At 41.4% G+C, this 24,330-nt stretch overlaps 1 protein-coding gene across 3 annotated transcripts in view; it reads right to left on the bottom strand.

Moving 5' to 3' along the window:
* Nucleotides 1-24,330, bottom strand: part of PPP3CA (protein phosphatase 3 catalytic subunit alpha) — a 338,739-nt gene that overhangs the window by 98,597 nt on the left and 215,812 nt on the right. For all 3 annotated transcript variants that reach the window (XM_075929664.2, XM_006126898.5, XM_075929665.2), the window contains one exon: nt 2,335-2,459. In XM_075929664.2, coding sequence (XP_075785779.1) covers nt 2,335-2,459 — 125 coding nt within the window. The remainder of the gene's footprint in view (nt 1-2,334; nt 2,460-24,330) is intronic.

Raw genomic sequence — 24,330 nt, 5'->3', positions numbered from 1 at the left:
AAGGCAGACAGAGCACTCTTACATATTAAAGTTTCTCATATCTTTCTAAATGTTCTATAGTAGCTATGATTGACGCTGTCTCTGGAAGATGGGTCCTCTATGCTGCAATCTATTAGTCTTACACCTTTCTCTATGCTTCCATCTTAGCTACACTAGCACTAACTACTGTTGAAATTCTAGCTAGTTAATCTGGTGTTTACACATCCAGACATGATACTCCACTCTTTTTTGGTTGTGAACTAGATCAGGACAGATTCAGAATGAAGACTGCTACTTACTGAATCAACAAGACCACTTCTAGCAAGACCTGTATTTTATCATAGGGCTCCTACCCCAAATACTATCCTAATTCAGCACTGCTTAACATAAAACAGGTGGTAGGCCAAAGCAGTATAAACCAGGTTATTTCTGTTCTTCCCTAGCTTTCCAGTTCTATTTGCCTTAGAATTTTGTTCTGGCACCTTTCATCATAGTATCTGAATGCCTCCAATATTATTACACTAGCCAAGTGAGGAAGCTAGTAGATTTGACGACATCTTTGGCTTTTCTCTTGTTATAGGGAACATTCTCGTTAGGCTGGAAAAAGCTCTCTCAAAAAGAGGAAGGTCTTGCTGTAGACACCCGAGGTATGTTGCAGAGAAAACAGAATTCAAAATGGCCACCCTTAAAAAGACAAGCCTCCTCGCCCGCCCCCAACATCTTTTCTCCAGGGGCTTTTTTTTTTTTGGGTCAACAACTTTTTCCTGGGGAATGGCCGTCCTTAAAGGGGCAAGCCTCCTTTTTTTCCTCTCTCAACAACTTTTCCCTGGGGGCTTTTTTTATTCACAACAACAACAACAAAATAATCCTTGGTGTTCCCCATAAAAATTATATATTTATTTATTTTGTTTGGTGTTCCTCGGTCTAGTAGATCTCATCGTCTCACAGCCAGTGTTTATTCATAGAGTTTGTAAAGGACAGAAGGAGTGTTGACCAACTCGCACTGACTAAGGGGTTAAACTCAGATAGCTAGCAAAAGTGTTGGCCAGGGGGCTGAGAGATAGAGGGATGAAATTTGAATTGGATATAGATTCCTTGCCAGCTTTCTTTATGTGTAAAAGAAAAACCAGGAGTTGAGAGACACAATGATTTAAACCCAGGCAGGACTACCATGCCTCCAAGGAATTCGTAACATGGGAGTGGACTGAAAAAAGAGAAGATTGGAAGTAAGTAAAAGGGAAAAAGAGTGGATCTAGTGTTCAGGGTATTTTCTCTTTATTTTGTGGTTTGGTTTGAACTGCTCTGTGTGAATCTATGCCTCCCCTCCCTCTTCACAGAGACTTTTCCAGAGACTTTTCTCTGTGTTTTAATTTGCTTTCCTTAGCTGCACCATAATACCTAGAATCCAAGTATGCTTTATCAAGTTTATGTTTTGTTTTGTAGTAAGCACATTTTTTTAAGATAATGATTTGATTCGTGTGTCTGGAAGTTCTGTCTGTCTGTGTGAATTTGCATGTCTCTGACTGAGGGGTCATCTAGTAGAGACCATAGCTTGTTTTTCTCCTTTTTTTTAAGCTCTTTTTGGGGCAAAAGAGCTTGGGGTCCTCCTGGGGATGGGTCCAAGTGTTCACCCCCAGTTTTAGGGGTAAAAATCACTTGATGGTGGCAGCTTGTTTGTTTATTTCTCAGAGCCAGGGAATCTATGACCGGGAAGTTTCAGTAACCAGTGCCAGTAGAGGCAAAGGGTTTTTTGTTTTGTTTTTCTTTTGAGCTTTTTGCAGGCCCTGATCTTCCTCACTCTGAGTGCCAGAGGGGGAACAGCCCTGACAGAGTTTAACAGAAAAAATGGGCTGTCCTACTTTTTTAGCTCTCAGTTTCTTAACTTTGAATGAAATAGGACTTCATGAGCTGAATAAACAAAAGAAAATGTTCTCTTTCTACCTGTTGAAGAGACTACTGTGAGATGCTGGATTAGCACTTAAAAAATTCTGTTTTAATATACTTAGCCAGTGACTGACTAGTTCAGTGGTTTGATTTTCTTTAAAAACTTCAGCAGCACACATGATTGCTTAATGGCTATTTTAATTCAGTTTGCATTGCTCTAAAAGATTATGGTAAATTTAGGCCTTAACACAAATGGTTGTCATTTCAAATTTAAATTTTAAACTCTAAAAGATTATGAAAAACATGTATTTTTTTACCCTAATACAGTAACATTTTACAGTAAACAAATTCTGTCCCCATGCTTGCTGATCATAGTGATAGCTATTAGCATTTCAGGCAGTCATGTATTTGTCCATGCATTATTGAAATAATTGTGAAAATAGCCCTGTATTCAAAAAGAAATAAACTTACTTCAATACTGAAGTACCCTCTGTCCACATAATCACCTAAGAAGAGGTACCGTGTGTTGGCAGGAGAACCTCCTACTTCAAACAGCTTCATCAAATCAAAGAATTGTCCATGGATGTCCCCACAAACTAGGAGAAATTAAAATATCCGGCTGTTACATGGTCAATTCAATTAGTGTTATCAGGATAAGGATACACAATTTAAAATAATTAACTTAATAATAAAAATGCAGTATTATATTTTATTGTTCACTAGCTATTTTCTGTGTTTCAACTTACAATTTATATCTACATTGGCATGATTGGTGAGGGTGGGTTTTTGACCACTTTGTGCAAAGTATAAAATATCTGATAATTAGAGGATACATAAAAATATCCAGAATAAGAAAACACATTCAACATATTAGTCATATCAAAACAATCTCATTCCCTTCTTGAATGATCACTCTACCTACCTATACCATCCCAAAATCCATGGGAATATCATTGGGTTTTGTATTGTGCATGCAAGATCAAAAAACAGCACAACACCACAATTGATAAGTTAATTCCCACAAAAGTCTTTCACTTTCAGGTTATACATACATACAGAGTCACAATGGGAAAGAACATGATAGAAAATGCATGCTTTCAAATAATTGGGCACACTTTTGTGCCTAGCAAGCAATAAATTCACACAAACATTTGCATCCATTTCTGCCTAAAGGTCTTACTCTCCTATTGAAAAGTCATACCTCAAAATTATTTCATGCTGTGAATAAACTGAAATCACTTCTCCACACAGATTCAAATAGTACAGTAGTTGTAATAAACTTTCACCAAATTAACAACCCTGCAACAATGCAAACATCATTCATATCTCAGTATGATGCCACACATTTTTACTTTTTAGTTACAAGAAACCAATAAATTTCTCTCTCTCTCTCTCCCCCCGCCCCTCCAACAACTTTAGAATGGAGGCCATATAACGTAATGTAGAATGGAGGTAACATCTTATGAGTCTGCTCAACAATATACAGCAACAAGAGAGCTAGGGTTGCCAGATGTTCCTTTTTCAAGTAGGCACCCAGTCAAATAGGGACCCTCGTGGTTCTGGTCATCACTGCTGAACGAGGCCATTAGAAGTTCAGTCAGCGGTGCAGTGGGGCTAACGCAAGCTTTATGCTTGCCCTAGGCCCACGTAACTTACAGAAGCGGCCAGCATGTACAGCTCCTAGGTGCAGAGACAGCTAGGGAGGCTTTGTGTGTTGTCACTATCCTGTGTGCCAAATGCACCAAAAAAGTGGCCAATAGGAGCTGCAGGGGCTATGCTTGCAGGTGCAGGCAGCGCACAGAGCCACCTGTCCTCTCCGCCTAAGAGCTGGTTTTGGCAGCTTCCAGGAGTCACCTGGCCAGAGCCCCCCACCTCTAGCCCTTGCTTCAGGTCAGAATCCCTCCTGCACACACATTCCTTCCCAGAACCCACAACCCACATCGTCTCTTGTATTCTAACCTCTTGCTACAGTCCTGAGTCTCCACACACATCCCAACTCTCTCCCAGAGACCACACCCCAGCATTGTGCAGGACAAACCTCTCACCCCTGGCCCTACATCAGAACCTGCATCCTAACTCCATTACCTCAGCATGGGAGCTCCTTCCTGTAGCCCAATCCCTTCACATCCCTGGTCCCACACTAGAGCCTGCACCGCCAGCTAGAGCCCAGTGAAAGTGAATGAGGGTGGAAGAGAAAAATAAGAACAGTCATACTGGGTCAGACCAAAGGTCCATTTAGCCCTTAATCCTGTCTGCCAACAGTTGCCAATGCCAGATGCCTACAGAAACAGGTAATCATCAAGTGATCCCTTTCCTGTCATCCATTTCCAGCCTCTGACAACAGAGGCTAGGGTTACCATTCTTACCCATTTTGGCTAACAAGCACTGATAAATTCATGGAGGTTAGATCCATCGAGTTCTTTCTTGAACCCTGTTGAAGTGCTGGTCTTCACAACCTCCTCTGGCAAGGAGTTCCACAGGTTGACTGTGCACTGCGTGAAGAAGCAATGGAGGGAAGGGGGATGGAGTGAGGGGGCCAGGGTGTTGGAGAAGGTACAGGGCAAGTGCAATGCTTGGAGAAGAGGTGGGGCAAGGAGCAGGTGAATAGTGCTTGATTTTCTGTGCTTAGAAAGTTGGCAAATCTTTGCCCCAAGTAGAGCAAATCTATTATATATTTGAGAGAGAGCGTGCGGCTGTCCGTCTGTCTGTTCAAGAACTCTTCAAACAGTAAGAGCTAGGAGCACCAAATTTGGTATGCAGATTCCCCTTATAACTTAAGCAAGTTAAGGATCTGGTTGTGCCAGGACAATGGGATTTGCCTGAAATGAGACTTTTTCCTCTTAAAATGCAAGGAGAGGAATCTGCTAACAGGCACAGTTACACTGCAGAATGACCTCGAGGGGCAGGCGCAGCAGTAAGAGAGTGGCCAGCCAGGGGTGGGGCACTGGATGTTGCTGGCCACTGTATGTGGATAAAGTGCCACTGGTTGGGCCATCTGACCCTGGCCAGCCCCAGGGAGCCAGCAGCCAGGCTGCATGGCCCACATCATCCCAGCGAGCCCCAGTGATCAGCCGACCTCCTGCACCACCCATCCCCCTGCCCTAAGCACTCACAGTCTGCTACCCTGAGCCTCTCCTCATCCTCCAACCTTGGTGCCTGCACCTCTTCACACCCTCAGCCACCTGCTCTGAGCTCCCCAATCCCCAAATCCCTGCCCTGAGTCCTGCACCCACCATACTCCCAACCCTGAGCCCCACCTTAATGACCCAAGCAATGCAAGGTAAATGTGCTAGTCATAAAATATAGCAAAGGTACTGATTAAGCAGACCTTACTCATAAGTGGTACCTCTAACATCACATAAGTACGCGTAAGAGTTACACTTGCACAATCAGTTTCTAGGCCCCTATTTTTCCTTTGCTATGCATTGCTGTACACTATCAAGTAAAGACTGCATAACTACAGTACTTTTAAAATACAAATCAATGAGTTTCTCCCATCAAATAGTGTAACTATATAGAGACAAAAGAAAAAAGCAGTCATGTAACACTTTAAAGACTAACAAGATAGTTAATTAGGTGATGAACTATTGTGGGGCAGACCCACTTCTTCAGATCATATTCTGAAAGTGAATTGGCATGACCATTATATAACAGAGGGATACAATGAAACAAGAAAACAAATTATAAACTAACAAATGAGCTACACAGAACAGAAGGTGTGGGTGAGGGGACAAGGAAAAGACAAGGAAGGAGGAAATTGCTTATTGTAAGAGTCAATTAAGTGGCTAATCTGAAGTTACTACAAATATCAAAAGGTGGGGAGGCTGTCTTTGTAATGTGTAAGGTAATTATAATCTATATTAAGGCCCATTAACAATGTGTTGAATTTTAGCATAAATAAAAGTTCTAAAGTCTCCTTCTGTAATATGATTTTAAAGCCTCTTTGTAGTAAGAAGCATGTTGACCCACAAAAGTTCTTGTTAGTCTTTAAAGTGCTACATGACTGCTTTTTTTGTTTTACCAAGATCAGACTAACACAGCTATCTCTCTGTTACTTTACACAAAGACTAGTGCTCTTTCACCAGTTTTATATTACACTGTGTAATCTTTTCCTTCCAGGTGACATTTTATTTTCATATGTTTTGGGATGAGAATCTAAGTATTACTTAAGAAACCAGCAAAGGGTAATCATGATCACTCTATTAAAATGCAAAAAATAAATAAAAGCTTAAATTTAAACCCTCACACAACGTAATGAAAAAGCTGTCATTGTAAAGTCACTTTTTGAAGCTGAAGCTGTTATCTGCAATTAAGGAAAATTCTGAATATATTTTATTTATGTAATTACTTGAAAGAATCATTTTACTTGAAAGTAGGAATAAGAGATCCTCCGGAAAAGGCTTTATTTTCCGGAGAATCACGTCTAGACTGGCGCTTTTCTCCGGCTTATCTCCAAGCCGGAAAAAAGCGGCAGCCATGTTAATGCGAATACCGCGGGGGATATTTAAATCCCCGCGGATTTGCCTATTCCAAAGTGCAACATTAGCATCCCTTTTCCGGAAGGGATGCCAGTGTAGACAAAGCCCAATAGTCCAGCACTCCTGATACTCCGGCATCAAAATGGCAAGCGCTCCCGGCCAGCTGATTGAAAAGCCAGCCGCTCAGCGCATCTGCTGGCAGGGGCAGATGACGATTTTGCAGCTCAGGGCAGCACAATTTAATGGGGCCCTCCCGTGACATGGCGCATGCACGGGGCTTCTTGAAGCGCGGGGCGCAGGGCGGCCACTCCGCACACCCTGCACTATATCTGCTCCTCCCTGCTGGCTGTACCTGGACCCGAGCATAAGGTTGGGTGGGGGAGTGGGATCGGGTTACAGCATGGAGAAGAGTGTTTTGCTCCAGTGAAGGGGAAAGAAAAGGGGAGGAGGAGAGGATTGGGTCCCAGCCAGGTGTTTGAAAAGCCGTGCAGCTGTACGTGGACCTCCTGATACTCCGGCATATCCGATAATCCGGCACCACCTAGGTCCCAAAGGTGCTAGGTTATCGGAAGTCTACTGTAAAAAGAAATTTTCCAAGAGCCTCTATCAAGTAGTATACTCTGCATATGATTATAGCTAGGAGTCTCTCTCCCTCTCCCTCCTTTTAGTGACGCTCTCCCACATCAAAGTTATATGATCACAACTGAAGTGCATATCATTAAAATAGCACAGATTAGTTTCTGAGAGCTACACTGAACATATTTGGATTCTGTATGGTAAGGGAGGGATAGTTTTCCTCCCCAGTGCCGGAAATGTTATTTTTCAGGCACCTAGAGAAAACATAGAATCATTTCACTTATTATTTCAAACTATTTATATCACAGCATCACCGAGATCTACAAACAAACCAAATGAGGACCAAATGAGGTCAAAGCCTCATTGTTCTAAGCTAAATATACAACTGAAACGTAAGTTGATTATGAAGATTAAACATCCGGACAATGTTCTTGTGTTAGGATTCTCTATTTGTAGGTGAGTGTTTGCTGTGTTACCTCTCAGCTAGCTTTCTATCCTTAAACAGCCCATTATGCCACTGCATAATATGCCAAATAGCAAGAAATGTTGTTTAGCTTACCGATTCTGGGGAGCAAAGAATGATCACTTTCTAATACTGTATGTACATGTTTGTGAAATTGTAACAGATTCTGGAAGTGAGCTGAAAGTACAAGTTTTTGCCAGTCCTGTGCCTCAGCAACTTTTACTGATCATTTTGGGCCCCTGCTGAGATCTTCAAATAATCCACTGACTTCCAGTTTTCGATTACATTTGCTGTTTTCAGTGGTAGTTTTGTACAAAGAATGCAGAAAGAGAACATTTGAAGTACAGTTTACTATTATTGTCTATAAAAATATTCTCTTCACTGCAAAAAATAAAATCCCCAAACACAAATCTTCATTAGAAGCAATCAACTGTATATTTTTAACTTTCTTTTTGTGTACGTGTATATCAGCTTTTTGACTCAGCCAGCCCCTCCTTTTATCTGCCTGCTGGTTCTGTCTCTTTTTCTGTATGGTTTTCTGAGAAGCAATTCCATTCTAGGCACATCCCATTTTCCTGGCACAACCAAACCCTGATCCTGCTATAAGTTATGAAACAGTACATCAAATTTGATGGTCCTAGTTCTTACCATTTAGGAGGAGTTCTTGAACAAAGGGAGATGGACTGTCTAAAATATATAGAAGGCAACTGATTAAGAGAGACTAAGCTGCTGATACCAGTCATGGGATCTTAGGAGGATCAACACATCTGTAGAACTTTCTGAGCAGGACTGCCTCACATCTAGCAAGTGCTGGGAAATATTAAGTTAACAGTCATATTTCAAATAGGCCCTTGTGAGTGACCTTGAATGTCAAATGGAAAATGGCTCACTATTCCGTAAACACTGATTTTATCTGATACAAACACATTTCATTGAACACATGGCTGTCATAATATTTATCCAGAAAAAGTATTATGTCGAGTATTAAATGACAACTGGTGATTCTCACCATTAATAATAGTATGTGATATATGGAGTGTTAGTGTGTCAAGAGTTCTCTATATATGCTAGAAATATCTGAGTAAAATATATTCATACAAACAATCTGAGTAAGGTAGAAAACAATTTTCTCCTAGACAAAATGTATGTGAATGTGCCAGTCTGCCTGGTTTAAGCTTTGTAATCCAAAAAACACAAAACAATAAAAAGCATATTTCCGTCTAAGCTAAACCAAGTGAACAAACCACAGAATTCCAAGGAACAAGAAAGAACAAGTAAGGAGGAGATGAACTGTGTCTGGCATTACTTAGCAAAACCATCTATTTCAAAGGTTTTTGGAACTATAAAAAGAGAGGAGGAAAGATACTACAAGGGATCCATCACCTAGCGACAAAGGGACCAGAGCTCTTTGAATCTGTGAAGATGGATTCCCCACATTTGTGTGGTTGAGGACACTGAGAACTGAGACATTCTTTGAGGCCATTTCTATAATCAGTTAAACTTCAGATTCTAGAAACTATGCTGTATTTGTAGCAATATTCTGCTTCTACTATCCTAGTTAACTATCCTTTACATTTTTATTAATAAACTTAAGTTTTGATTTCAGCATAAATGTATCTCAGTGTTGTATATTAAAGTATGAGTTCTTAGCTCAACTAGCAGGTTGTTCTGTTCAACCTCTCTTTGGAGGCAGTGGACTTAGTAATTGCTGTTAGCAGTTATAAGGGATAGATACTGCAGAGAAATGCTTTTCCAGGAGGTTCAGGAAAGTTACCTGAGTCCACTGAATGTAACCCGGAAGGCAAGGTTAAAGCTGGCAGAGTCTCAAAGAGTTTACTTGTGAGGCAGCCAGCCAGCCTTGTCTGACAGGGAGCAGACACACCACTTAAGCTTCAGCAAAGCTCTCTTTGGGATGGGAGGGTAAGTTAGTGGTTTACAAGTTCTGGGAGCCTTGAGAAAGTGTGTCAGTACCTTTGTCTACAACTGAATTTGTGATGTATCCAAGAACTATGTAGCATTATGGATTCATATACAACAAATATTTCATTGTGTGACTGATGTATTTCAATTTCGTTTGCAATATACAAGCAGTTAAGGAATGGAAACTTCTCAAGTAAAAGCGGTGAGGAGTCCAGACTAACACGGCTACCCCTCTGATCCTTTTCTCAAGTAAACACTGCATTAGCAGAAATCAGGGATGCTTGCCGGTTTGTGGGCATGATTTTGTTCTTGACAGTCAGGATTTGGAATAGAAGCAATAGCAGTGAACTGATTTACATTATGCAGACTATTTGTACAAATAGAAAGGTTATCAAGAAGACGTTTCTAACAAGTAAAGTTGTTTTCATTATATATCAACTAAACAACTTTCCATTTTCATGATTTTCTGTTGCTATTGGGTATGAACAAACATTACCTGCACAGTAAGGATGTTAAATTGTGGTTACCTAGCTCATCACATGGTTGATAAAATTTGTATTGACTATACGATTAGTTGATAGAACCGCTCTGTAGAGCCACAGGGGAAGTGGCTCCAGGAGCCGTCTCAAGCCGGGATTGAACAGTCCTGGCTCGTGGCAGTTCGGGGAGCCACCCGTGCTGCAGCTCTGCATTTTAAATGTAGTAAGATCCGCCGGGACTCACGCTATGCCAGCACTCCCGGCTCGTACTAAGCCAGCAGCCCCTGTTCACGGTGAACAGCTCTGTGGACAAGGCTGGCCGCCGTGAACAGAGGCTGCTCCTGCAGCAACCTTTGTTTGTGGCAGCCAGGCTCCTGCTGCATTTTAAAGGCTGAAGCGCCGCAGTGGGAACCCAGGACGAGTGGGAACTGCTTTAGTCGTCGCTCATGCCATTTTCCCGCTGTGCCTCTGCCTCCCTTGCCCCTACAGAGATGGTGCTGGGGAGAACCATCTTTTAAGTTGGCTCCCTCCAGCACTGGCTTCTGCTTCCCCTTCCCCCCTTGCTGCCTCTCTCTGATACAGGCAGCAGGGGCTGGAGAAAGCAAGTATTCGAGTCGCTACTCAACTATCCAATAAGTTTATGTTTATCAGATAGTCAACTAGTCACTTTAATCCCTACCTGCACAGTGTAGCAGAGTGTACAGGCAGTCCCCGACTTACGCGGATCTGACTTATGTCGGATCCGCACTTACGAACGGGGCTCTCTCGCCCCGGAGCTCACAGGCAGCGGTCAGCCACCTCGACCTCCGGGGCGAGAAAAGCTGCTCCCGGTGCCCCTGGTCTGCTGGGGACCGTCTCCAGCAGACCAGGGGCATCGGGAGCAAAGTGGTCCGGCGCCAGAGCAAAGCCTCAGAGGCGAGGCACCCCCCGCTCGCTGCCGCTTTGCTCCCTGTGTCCCTGGTCTGCTGGGGGGGGGGGCGCGCAGCTAGTGTGCCCCCCCCCAGCAGACCAGGCTTTTGTTGTGGACCCTGGGGCAGAGCAGCTGGGGCGCTGCCGGTTGGTCCCGCAGCGCCACTCTGGGCACTACTGGACCAACCCGGCAGCACCTCAGCTGCTCTGCCCCAGGCGTCCTGATTCAGCCGCTGCTGGTCAGTTTCAGCAGCGGCTGAATCAGGACTCCTGGGGCAGAGCAGCTGGGGTGCTGCTGGGTTGGTCCAGTAGCGCCGAGGAGCGGTGCTACTGGAGCAACCCAGCAGCACCCCAGCTACTCTGCCCCAGACGTCCCCAAGTCAGCCGTTGCTGAAACTGACCAGCGCTGACTACAGGAAGCCCGAGGCACAGTTGCTCTGCCCCGGGCTTCCTGGAATCAGCTGCTGATCAGTTTCAGCAGCAGCTGAATCTGGACGCCAGTTCCGACTTACATACAGATTCAACTTAAGAACAAACCTACAGTCCCTATCTTGTACGTAACCTGGGGACTGCCTGTATTCAGAATTTATTAGATGCATCATTACTGATACACAAGGCTCTCCGAACTGTGGCGAGCCTAGCTCGCCAGCTGTGCTGTCCGGCAATCTGCGCATGCACAGATCGCCCGAGCCCAGCTCTTCCGGGTTGCAATCTACTCACCACGAGTGAGTAGATTGTATTATTTGTCGAGCCCTACTGATACATCTCCCTCTCTGTCTCTATAGAAAGAAATACATTGTCTCTTCAGACAATGAATCCTTTTCCCTGTATCGCACTGTCTCTCTTCAAAAGCAGGTCACATTCATTAATATTATTGTAAACAAATAGAAATTGCAGGAATTCCTATGCATTTGCATCCAATTATGCTATTGTTAGATCATCAACCCCTGTGCATGTGCTGCTTAATCCCAGTGTAATCCTGAAATTCTAGGGCATGAGTAATGCTCCAATTGACATTAACGGGAGTTTCAGATATGGACTGACTACAATAATCAGTCAGTTGGAAACATGTACATTTTCCCCGGCTTGAGAATGAGTCCAGGATTCCATCATCAGGATTTAGAAACACACAGGCTCATGGAATGATCATCTTCCACAGAAACATCATATGCAAATTTACAGAATTTACTACTATAATAGTTTTAAAAAGGAATAATAATGAACATAAGCTTCTTTTAAAAAGAAACAAAATGCTGTTGGGAGAATATCCATTGTCTGAAAATTTGTTTCCTTCACCGAAAATGAAGGTTGATTGAATTAGGAAAATAAATTCATGCTTTAGACTGTATTACAGATAAGTTTCAATAAAAGGCAGCTTCAGCACCAAGATGTGCAATAGCTTTTAAAATCTGTGGAAATACATTACTAATTTAATTTCACTTCAGAAAGTATATTGTTAAAGGGAAAAAAAATCGGAATAATTTTTAAACGCTGCACCAGTTTTCTTAAAAAAACACTCAAATCTATGCCAGAGTTCTTTATTTTTTGTTCTTTGGCGGCCACTGAAAGTGACCATGCCACACAAGTAGCATATTGCACGAATATTACAATCTTCAAGTTTTATTTACCCCCAGTTCTGAATGCATGCACTTTCAAGTTTCAACTTTTCAGAAGCTGCCACGCCATATTCCATGCAGTTTCCTAGCAAGATCACAAGCAAATATTGCGTAACGAGGTTTTTTTTTTTTGTTAATGAAACAAATAAATGATGTCCATATGCAGCTGGTCACTAAAACAGAATAGTACTTTTAAACTCTCAATGTCTATATTTTCTTTTGAAGGTTTCACAAAACATGGACTCCGTGGTTAAATTTAAATATGATTATCATTTATATACATGCACATATATGTAAATATATATTCTATCTTTGAGATTTAAATTTAAAACACTTTCAAAACTCCTTAGTTTAGCCAAGAAAAGTATATCGAATCTACAATAAATCAGACTGCTCATCAATCAACACCCTATTTTAGGGAAATATTAATCTCTTAGGCTTAAGATGAAACTGAGTAAGTTTGATATGCTAAATATATTGCACAACACAATTCTCTGTGTTTCTGACAGATTATCATTATAATAAGCTTTCCCTTGCCCTCTTTCTTGTCACTGAGTGCAAAGCTGGTGAGGCAATATCATACACTATCCTGGTGAGGCAATATCAATGAAGAGCTGCAATTACCTTTTTTCAAAAAAAAGGCATACTTCACTGATAATAGAGAAGGGCAAGTTAGGGCAAACAGGTACAGTGATGGAAAGAAAAGCTACCTAACTCCCAATGGACTATAGGTAGAACCTCTTGGCACCCACTGGACCTGACCAGTGCTGAATCATGGGAGGTCAATATTGTCCAGCAGTATTACCAACATTTCCACTGCTTACTGGGCTCTTAGAAGACATTTAGGGGTAAATTAGAGTTAAGTAACAGAACAGAACATTGAGAGCCAAGACTGGTGGCTGTAAACAAACTTTATGGAACCACGTGAAACAAGACCTCACCCATGGTAAGTGGATATCCAGCTAACTAAAATTATGCCATACCATGAAAGTTGCTGGACCAGAGAGTGCCAGACTAGAGAAGTTCAACTTGTATTTACATTTCAGTGGTCACTGATTTTCTCTTTCAGGAATAGCTGTGTTACAACAGTGAAATGCACCAGAACCTCATGTGAACAGTACCAATTGTTAAAAAGGGTGTGCATACACACATTTGTACACCCTTTGGTAAAGTCAAGTTACAATTGCAGGCACTTGCTCCCACCAGTAGTTTGAGTACGTTACCTATTAGGAACATTAAAGTACAAAACAAGCAAACAACATACCCATGTCCCTCGTAAACACCAGGACACTAGAAAATGATTTGTTTCGGAGGCAAGACTCTCAAAATTGGTGTGCCTGTAGAGATGCCACCAATCACCTCTCCTTTCTGCTGAAGTGTGAAATGTAGGTTGCAGAACATTGCATGAAATATTTTATAACTAACATATTGTTAGTTCTAAGCCTGATGTGTGGTCACCACAGTAACTTCTGCTCTGGGAAGTGGTAAAACGTTACTCTTGATCAGCCAGAATCCTTGTAATGGCAGTCAGTGTTCTAATGACATTTTGAGGTAAAACCTCAAAGATATAGTTATCATAAAGCAGAGAAAATAGGGTGAAAATAACAGGAAGCAGAAAGGACGCAGGGAAAAAAAAGTTGTACATACATCAGATCATCCCTTGGTTAACAGGGAGGCAGAACAGGCTGAAGTCTTGCATCTGCAAACACTTCACATATTTAGGCCAAAGAGATACTCTTCTTAAATGTTAATTTTTAAAAATAAGATTTCAAGTGATCCTATCAAATTACTTTATTGCTTATCTTAGCAGATTTTTAACTGCATGCGTTACTCAAAAGTGTGCAAGTAGAAACTGGCAGGGCAAGCACTCTGCTTCGTATAGTGAAAAGCATTAGAAAAAATAGGGCCTTGAGAAGCAATCAATTCATAGGGAAAGGACAGCCCTGAATAGTTGTGAGAGATAAGTGGAGGAAAAGACCCACATTTTCCATTCCCCAAACAGAGTCTTTTAGCACAACGAAACTCAATATATTGGTAACAGTGTGGTGGTAAGTGAACTCTTTTCGGTCTCAGATTAAGCAGCGGCAGAAAGGGGACTTTTGAGAGCTGTTGCAAAATCTGTGGGTGAGAAGATCTTTCTTAGGTATCTGAAGAGGAGGAGGAAGAGAGTAGGATTACAGTTGCCAAGTGTCTAGTTTTAGACTGAACTCTCAGTCGAAAAGGGACTCTAGTGACTTCAGTCAGCAGCACAGTGGAGCTAAGGTGAGCAGTCACTCCCCCTACCCCGCCTTCTTCCACAAGATGGAAAAGTTAAATAAATAATTACGTAGTAAAGGTAACTGGATCTTGCACTTAATACTGAGCAGTACCTTACTGCACAAGTAAACCTATTTATTTTAATAGGATAACTTTTGGGGTAAAATACTACTCCTCCTCTTCCCCTGAGACTGAAGATTTCATATTCCTATCCCTAGAATGCAATGGTAGAAAAAAATTATCCTTTTCAGATGGATAAAACCAAGGCACAGGAAAGTTAAATGACTTGTCCAAGATCACATACTGAGCCAGTGTCAGTACAAGTAATAGCACTGAGATCTAGACTCATTTTCATTCATTAGAGCTGCTTCTCCTCAAGGAAGGCAAAAGGACCTTAAAAGGTGGAAAGAAGGGTTGTTCTATCAGCAGAAAACCAAGCTAAACTTGTCAAAGTTTGACATAAAATGTTTCATCTGAGTTTCACAGTTCCCATCCAAAATTCAACAATTTATTTATTTATTTTAGAGAAGAGGAAAAGCAGCCAACTCAAGTAAACTGGAAAGAAAACCAAAAAGTTTGCAAATAAATGCAAATGAAGCCTGCAAACCTCTGAATACTATACATCTTCATAAAAAAAAAAATCTAAAAAATAATGTGTAATATTACATTTTAATCTGGGATAATCTTCTGTTTCATGGTTTAAGTTTTAATATAGTCCAGTTCACAAAATGCATGATTTCACAATTGCAATTACGGTACTCAAAGTGTTACATCTTTTCTAGTACGGTGAGGGGGAAAAAAAAAACCAGTCATTAATATATTGTTGGATAATATTTTTCAGAATCAGCTATTTGTAGTTAAAAAGTAATTTGTAGTCTGTCCTTCCCAATTTAATGAGATAATCTTTTTGTGGAGGATTTAATTGAACTCTTAATAAAACGAGGTTTCTTGTATAGTTAATGGGTTTCTGTCAGACATACAAAGTCCAACCACTGTAATTTTAAAACAAAAAAGTCATGAGTATTTCACACAGCTAGTAATAATCATAATAATGTTTTTCCAGTAAATTATCCACTTCTACAGATTCTTTTGTGTTGGTCAAAATGCAGTCTTCCTTCCTTAGAAGGGCATTTTGTAGATAGTGGCTTTGCTTGCTTTTTCTTTTTGTACAATTTTAGAGTGCTATTTCATTCATGTATTTATTTGATGTTACCTCCATGTCATTGTCAGGATCATGTACATGATGCATATTAGTATGTAGAAAAATCTCCACTTTTAGCTGCAAAAGTTGGCTGGCTGTAAAAGATTTTTTTTTAAGTATGGATAATATCTGCTGTCCTTGCTTCCTCATATTATACAGGCAGTCTCCGGGTTACATGGATCCGACTTACATCGGATCCCTACTTACAAACGGGGTGAGGCAACCCCGCACTAGCTGCTTCCCCCCAGCAGACCAGGGAGACGCGGAGCGGCTTTTCTCAGCAGACACTTCAGCTTGAGAATAAAGGACTGAGGGAAATGAGGTGTGGGAGAATAAAACTGAACTCTGGAGAAATGTTTGGCTAGAGTTTCCCCTACAATTTGTACCAGTTCCGACTTACATACAAATTCAACTTAAGAACAAACCTACATTCCCTATCTTGTACGTAACCCGGGGACGGCCTGTGTTGCATGTAGACTTGTTCTTTGGTTCCTTGTTCCTCCTCTCACCTTCTGTTTCTATAACAATCAGAATTTACTTTAAAACAGAAAACATCTTTTCTCATTCAGTAACCTGAATAAAGGAAGTAAGGAAAACAAAGTATTTATTTGGCACATAACTATGTAGGCATAGAACTATCCTTAGACTAACTACACACTGATTCATTCCAAGTCCTCTTACAGTATACTCTTCCTCTTCAATTTTCCCTTTAATATTTATTTCTGAGACTTCCTACCTTTCATAGGTTTGGCTCTGTTCTTAAGAAAATAACAGCATTTATATGGATATTTGTATGTGACTCCATTGGCAGAACAGCACAGAAATGGTCTTCTCAGAACCATATGAGAAATGTAGTACAGTATTTATCGGGCGGAGGGTGAGATTGATCTAACATTAACAACCCCAAAATTAGGAACCAAGAGCTCCTGAATTTTAATGCCTGCTCTTACACTATTTCACTTCATGATCTCATGTGACTCACTTAACCTTGGGGGGCTGGTCTAACCTCGAAATTTAATCAACCCAGTTATGTCCCTAATGGGAATGAAAAAATCCACACTAATGCAGTTAAGAGAAAACTAAGTCCCCATGTAGCCATCAAACTAACTACTTCTTCTGGAAAAGGGCCACTGAAGGAAGAACACTCCTGTCAGGATAAGCTGTGCCACTGTAGCATTTCAAGTGTAGACAAGCCCTTTGTATCATTCAGATGTCCATCTGTAAACTGGAAATAAGACTACTTGCCTCTCTCACAAGGCTGTTGTGGGAGTTGGTTAATATTTGTAAAGCAAAGCCTAATATCACACCATTTGTAGTCTTAAAAGAAGTCCCAAGTGACAGGAGGAAATCTTCATATGTATTTAGGCTTCTTAGTTTCAAAATGTCAGTCTTAAGATTCTCACCTAAATCGTTATTTAAACACCTTGATAAAAATAGACTAGTTATTCTATAATGACTGTATCCTAGAAGACGACATCTGTAGAAATCAAAGCTTCATTACCAGTGAGAGTGAATTAGCCTTGGGAGAAGGTGCTTTTGAAATAAAGCTCTATAGAATAATTAATTAAATTATATAAAGGTTCAAATCCCTACTCAGTGATGGCAGTGTAGGTATAAGACAACTACATTAATTTACTCTTGCTGACAAGGGATACTTATGTACTGTCAGGAGTAGGGGGAAGAGTTTAAATGCTGATTGTTTAAGACCAGGTGTTGCTGGTCATTAAGCAACTGCCTCCAGAAGTCAACAAGCCTTGTTTATGGCATTTTCACGTTTTTCCGGCATGTTTGTACCAAATAAGCTTAAAACTAGCAAAGAACAAGATCATACAATTGTTACATTTGCTCTTGACATTGCTTTTCTACAAGAACAATTTTTATTTTCTCAGCGAAGACCTACGTCAAAAATATATGGCTGGTCAAAATTGGTTTGGAATATTAGAATATTCCATTCCCCAATGCTGCTGATGAGAAATACTGTAGCAAGCCATGGTCAAACCCCAAGTCCAACTGACAAGTGAAATAACCTTGCCTGTGTGTAGGGGCTCCCCTGGCAGCAGGACGAGCCGGCACTGGTGCTCTCACCCCGTGGCAAATTTTCGAGCCTCAGCATCCCCCCTACACGACTGGAGCACGAGCACAAGCACAAGCTCCCTGCTGTTGGGGAGAACCAATGAAGAGCGGGTGCTAAAGCACCTGCGTGGCCAGCTCTGTGTGGCAGGGGACAGGAAGCAGCTCTGCCTGCTGCTTCCCCCCCTCTCCTCCTCCCTCCTAACTGGGGGAATGGCTACACAGAGAAGCATTTGTCTGCGGGCTCCAACAGGCTTGGTATCATGGCTAAAATGAGTGGCAGGGGGCAGTGCCTGCAAGAGCAAGGGGGCGCCACCCCGGGAGCTGTGCCAGGTAAGTACCCCAATCAATCCCTGCCGCCTTCTCTCCAGTCTCTGCACCCCCAGCCTGCTCCAATGCCCTACCTCCTGCCCACACTCTGCACCCCCATCCCCAGCCTACCTCCCACTCCCTGGCAGCCTATTCCCACACACAAACTAGGGTTGCCAGGTGTCTGGTTTTGAACCAGACAGTCCAGTATTTGAGCTTTCTGTTCGGGAAACAAATTGAGAAGATATAAATGAGAAAATAGAAGTGTCCAGTATTTTCTCAATAAGCTGTCATGTAGATTGTGATGTAATGTCAAGTGTGTCCGGTATTTTTGTTGAAACCATCTGGCAACCCTAACTGAAACTTGCATTTTTGGCCCCACTCCTAGGCAGGCCCCATAAAATCTACTAGCCTGGAACCCCAGAAGAGTTAATCCGGTCCTGGAGGGAAGCCCTGAGCTTTGGCCCCCGCCCCAGAGGTCTGGAACTTGGGGGAAACCCTGGCACCGTGAGTTGCATGAATGAACTGCTTCTCGATTGGGGGCCAGGTTAGTGAGGTTTTTTGTTTGTTTTTGTTTTTGTTTTGGGGTGGGGGTTCTCATTTGTATGTGGCCCCTGACTGATTTTGCTGTGGGTCAGTGGCCACAGACCCAAGAAAGGTTTCCTACCCCCTGATTTAAAGGCCGTGTACATTCAAAACTGACGTTTTAACAGGACAATGGGCCAAATTCAAAAGTGAGAAATGATGATGTATATTTTAAAAAAGAAGAAAAAAACCCTTTTGAAGCCATTGGGAATTTTGATGGCACTCACCTGGAAAGGGTTCATGAGAGTCAGAGGGGCTAAAGTAACCTGACAGGCCATGCCTTAGGGAGAGCTAGGTTTGATAGGCAAGTACCAATTGAGGGTGGAGACTAGCTACACAGAAATTGGCAGGACTAGTATGAGGTGGGGAAACTAAGGCAGAAGGAAGCTGCAGAGTGGATGCCAGCAGTCACTCTCTTGGCTTAAACAGGGAAAAGGAAGAAACTCAGGGAGAAAGTAGAAGTCCTAGGATCCTAGGCCTGGAGGAAGGACTTAGCCAGAGGGTTGTTGGAAAAAGAAGCCTGGTAGACGTACACTAAGAAGGAGCCCTAGGAAACAGCAGCAGGCTTTGGGATGGAAAAGACCTTGGTCAGTAGGGGCCTTGGGCTAGAATACAGAGTAATGGGCAACCAAGGTTCCCCCACCAGTTACTGGGGAAGAGAGATAGCCTCGAACTGGAGAACAACTGGGAACGATAAGCTGCTCCAGTGAAATGTTGATACTCTGGAAAGGGGAGACCTGGCTGTAGGGCCAAGCTGTGAAGAGGAAGCACAACTCCTCCCACAGCATGAGAGCGAAGGAAGGGAGCATGAAACTGGATGGAATTAGTCATCAGACACTGTTATAAGGGGGTGGCGCCATGAACTCCAGGACAGGAACATTACAAATGAAGGAAGCTGGGGCAAAACCATGGATCAAATTTAGCGATAATATTTGCGGCAAGGTAATCTACTCTTTAGCAAGTTGTAGAGACAGAGCATAAAACAGTTCAAACATTGTACAAAGGAAGGTACGAAACCAGACTTAGCAGGAAAGATGCAGTGCGGGAGAGTGAGAGATTGAGAGAGAGAAGATAATAAAAAGAAATGACCATTTATAATTCCTCTGAGTTTGGCCTTACATTACAGGCATCAGTCAGTGGTCAGAAATGTCATGTCCTTTAGTATTTCTGATGCAAAGTGATGAGATATGCTCTTTAATGACCATAGACTAAATGCTCCAGCAGAAATATATTAAGAAACAGTTTAAATATTTTACAACCAATCAGACTGGAGATTTAAGAGGCACAATTTACAATGTAAATGAAATCTTTTCCTCAATGAATACTCACTGCCTTACCCTCTAGAGTACCAGAATAAAGGCTTCCATAGTTTGGCCAAAACTCAGTTAAGCAGAGTACCCAAAGAGGGCAACCAGAAACCATAATATCCAAACCAGAAAAGAAGAGCACCAAATATAGTCTTGTATACTGCAGTAAAAGTCACAAAAGATACGATTTTATTAAAAGCCTCTGTATGCACCCAGGATACAGAATCTAAAAGCAATAACCACACAAAGAGGGGAAAAATACCTAATCAAGTCATCTCTCGTGGCTTAGTAGTATTTTAAAGATCTGAGATTTTCGGAGCAGCCCAGAGATCTTGTCACACATGTTCCAATACTTTGTAATGAATGTTACATGGCTAATTGCCCTGGATTGCTCTGAAAAACTGCAATCCCAAAATGTAATCCTTAGCACAGAATCTGGAAGTGAAGCAGAAAGTTCTTCCAAGTATGTAAACTACAGGTTGAACCTGTCTAATACCGCACCCTCAAGATCTGACTGGTGCTGAACCAAATTTGTTGAACCACAGGAGGTCAATATTGTCTAGCAGTATTACCAACACTTCTAATGCTTATTGGGCTCTTAGAAGACTTTTGGGGGTAAATTAGAGCTAAATAACAGCCCAGAACACTGTGTGCCAGGATTGGTGACTATAAACAAATTTCATGGGACTGTGGGAAACTTGATCACACCCATAATAAATAGACATCCAGCTAACTCAAATTATGCTGGACAATGAATGTTGTCAAATGAGAGAGCACTGGAGTAGAGAGATTCAATCTGTAGTTTATAAAGGATGCTTGTGCTATATTACAAGATAGTTAAATATAACTGACAATGACACTTGTAGCCATTTGCCATGATTTGCTAGTCAAATAGTGTTTTTGTGATAAGGGAGACTGAACTCATGAATCATCACCTGCTATTGCTATATCCGATTTAGACCACTGTTAAGTCTACTTTTCCTTAATATGGTCAATTAACTGAAATCCAACACTGAACACAGTCATGGAAAAAGCCAATACAAACCATATCCAATTAGCTTTCAAGGCATAATGCCTATATTAAAAAAAAAAAATCTCAAGACTAGTTGCAGATGCACTGAGTCAAGAAGCTTAGTACTTAGAAGGTTGTTCTTTACAAAATTAGCTTTGATTCTTAAGAGTCTTTAATTTCTCATGCTTGGTCTCAGTCCAGAAGCAGATTTGGAAATGAGAGAAGAATCCGTTCAGCCATTTTGGAGTTAAGTGATGATGAAGAGTACTTTACTATTTGATGAGTTTTCAGACTCATTTTCCACTCTCATACACAAAAGAGCTTGTTGTGAAGTTTATCCTGGACATGTATGTAATCCTGATCAGAAATACTCTTTGCTTTGTTTGCAGGCAATTGGTTTTAAATGTCCATAACTTCATTTTAAAATCATGTATTATATACACTCCTGTATTTCAGACACATAATTCATAATTACCTGAATTTCAGACACAATTCAATATGATACAAATTTTGCAAAGTTTTTTTTTTTTTTTGGGCGAGGAAATTGGAGAGAACGTAGAGACAGCAATGTATTTATTCCCTCTGAAGAAGCCAGGCCTTTTACAGAGGAGACCAAATTTGATACCATACATGAGTAAATCCCATTGACTTAAATGTGAGTTATTTGTATCCCATGGCAGGAGAAAGCTAACCAAGATGAGTACTGATCAACAATGTATTTGTTATACAACAATTATCCTTTTCAGTTTTTATACAGAAGTTTTTATTTTCAACAAAATTAGGATGGTATTAGAAACTCCAATATTAAGGATGCAGCAATTGTATGAGTGCATCCTAACAGGACACGAGTTGATGGGATGGTGCCCAGATCCTTAAAGGAAGATGGGATTGCCAATGCGAATAAGGCCTTATCTAGCTTTAAGCACCACATCTCTACATACTAGTACAACACAGTGTCTGAAGAATATTTTGAACAATTTGGGGTGCCTTATTATTATTAGGAGACCGCATTATTTTAAGTACTTAGGCCCAAACACTTAAATTACACAACTTTATTATAATACATTGCGATATACTATGTAGGGTTGCCAGATATCCGGTTTTGAATCGGACAGTCCAGTATTTGAGCTTTCTCTTCGGGAATTGAGAAAATATAAATGAGAAAATATAAATGTCCGGTATTTTCTAAATAAGATGTAATGTAGATTGTGATGTAATGTCAAGCGTGTCCAGTACTTTTGCTGAAACCATCTGGCAACCCTAACATTGCTATGAACAAATGCTGCACTCCCATAAATTCTATTTTAAGCCACACTATGTATATTCTTTTTGAATAATAGTGTATTACTACCCTACCAAATCATGCAGGAACAATAATACAAAAAGAAGGATAAAATGAAACACTACATTTTTCATGTTGTAAGCAATTTAGTATTTTGAAATACAGGCAGTCCCCGGGTTACGTACAAGATAGGGATTGTAGGTTTGTCCTTAAGTTGAATTTGTATGTAAGTCGGAACTGGTACATATTGTAGGGGAAACTCTAGCCAAACATTTCTCCAGAGCTCAGTTTTATTCTTCCACACCTCACTTCCCTCAGTCCTTTATTCTCAAGCTGAGGTGTCTGCTGAGAAAAGCCGCTCCGCGTCTCCCTGGTCTGCTGGGGGGAGGGGGAGGCCGCTAGCTTCGCGTCTCCCTGGTCTGCTGGGGGGAAGCAGCTAGTGCGGGGTTGCCTCACCCCGTTTGTAAGTAGGGATCCGATGTAAGTCGGATCCATGTAACCCGGGGACTGCCTGTATTAAAAACACTTCTTTATTAATACAGCTTTTGAAAACAAAAAAAGCTTTGTACATTATGTTACACATTCCTCTCCAGTCAGTCACTCACCTGAATGACACCTCCCAGAAAAGAAAGTGGCTACCACAGCCAATAAAAACCATATCCAATTAACTTTCAAGGCATAATACCTATATTTTTAAAAAATTATCGGACTATCACGCTGATTGAATCTGAACCTGAGCAATGATTATTTCTTATTTGATAGAGAGAAAAACTTTGAGAAGCTGCCTTGGTTAGATACACATACTGAGAATTGGTAAGTCAGTCCATATTTTAGAAGTGCTTCTGCATTTCTTTGCTGATGCTAAGCTCTCATAGTAGTGCCCATAAGGAACAATTTCGATCATCTCTGATTGAAACCATACAGTGAGGTCCATTGTCAAGACAGACAGGACACTTAGCAGAAATGGGACTGATGGCATCACGTTTGCTGCCCAATGAAATGAGAATAACCACTAATAGCTCTGAATGTTGCAAAATATCTGCAAAACTAGCCTCTTTGCCCAGCCTTCCCTGCAATATCATCTGCACTCACAGTCTTCTAAACTCTAGACTCTAGTCTTTAAGATAGAAAAACATAAATCCGCAATCATATTTTTAATCTTGGTAGACGTCCAGACAAACATCAATAGGAGAACTGGATAGACACACTGATGACTTCCACTTTGTTTCCTAGACACTACTACTTTATTGAAAGGGGCCTACAGACATGTGAAAATAGATCACCAAAATGGACACAGTTGTGTGCTGTTTAAGGTGTCTTTAAGATATACAGATTAAAACTTTGGCTCCAGGTAACGCTCTCCCATGTATTATGTGGTGAGTGCTCAAATAGACCAAAGCTGCTGGCATTAAAACTGTTATATGTAAACCATTTCTAAACAAAGGTCAGGTTTACTGATGGGAGAAGAGAAAAAAGGGGCCAAGTTCCCTGGGGCTCTCAACCACTGCTACTGCAGCAGTGGCTGGAGCCCTGGGCCCTTTAAAATCACCTCTGGAACTCTGCTCAGCGTGCTCCAGACAACATTGAGTGCTTCCTGGGGGAAATGCCGAGAGGTCCAGGCAGTGTTGAGAGCTCCAGCCCCACCCTCTCCATCTGAGGCCCTGCCCCTTCTGGGGGCAGAGAGATGAGCCTCCCCCACTTTGCCCAGTGAGTCTTTTAGCAGTGAGGCTGACAGACAGGAACCTGCGTTGCCAACCTTAAGCATTCAAAAGTCTTGCGTCAGGTCACAAAAAAGGTCATGCGAATGGCTTTAAAGTAATGAGATTTTTAGGAGCAATAACCTTTGTGGTCTTTTCATTTGCCTTCTGGTTTCTGAGAACGTAGGAGTCCAAGCTGTCAGATGTTTTGTCAGAACCACAAGGATTAAACATTTTATTAGTGATTACCAGTATTAGTATTGAAAAAAGCCAAGATTCTCATGTAATCTCTTAACTTCAGGAGTTG

The sequence above is a fragment of the Pelodiscus sinensis genome, chromosome 4 (assembly GCF_052426305.1).
Source record: "Pelodiscus sinensis isolate ZL-2025 chromosome 4, ASM5242630v1, whole genome shotgun sequence".
NCBI classification, from domain to species: domain Eukaryota; kingdom Metazoa; phylum Chordata; order Testudines; family Trionychidae; genus Pelodiscus; species Pelodiscus sinensis.
This window is presented reverse-complemented; position numbering and strand designations above follow the sequence as displayed.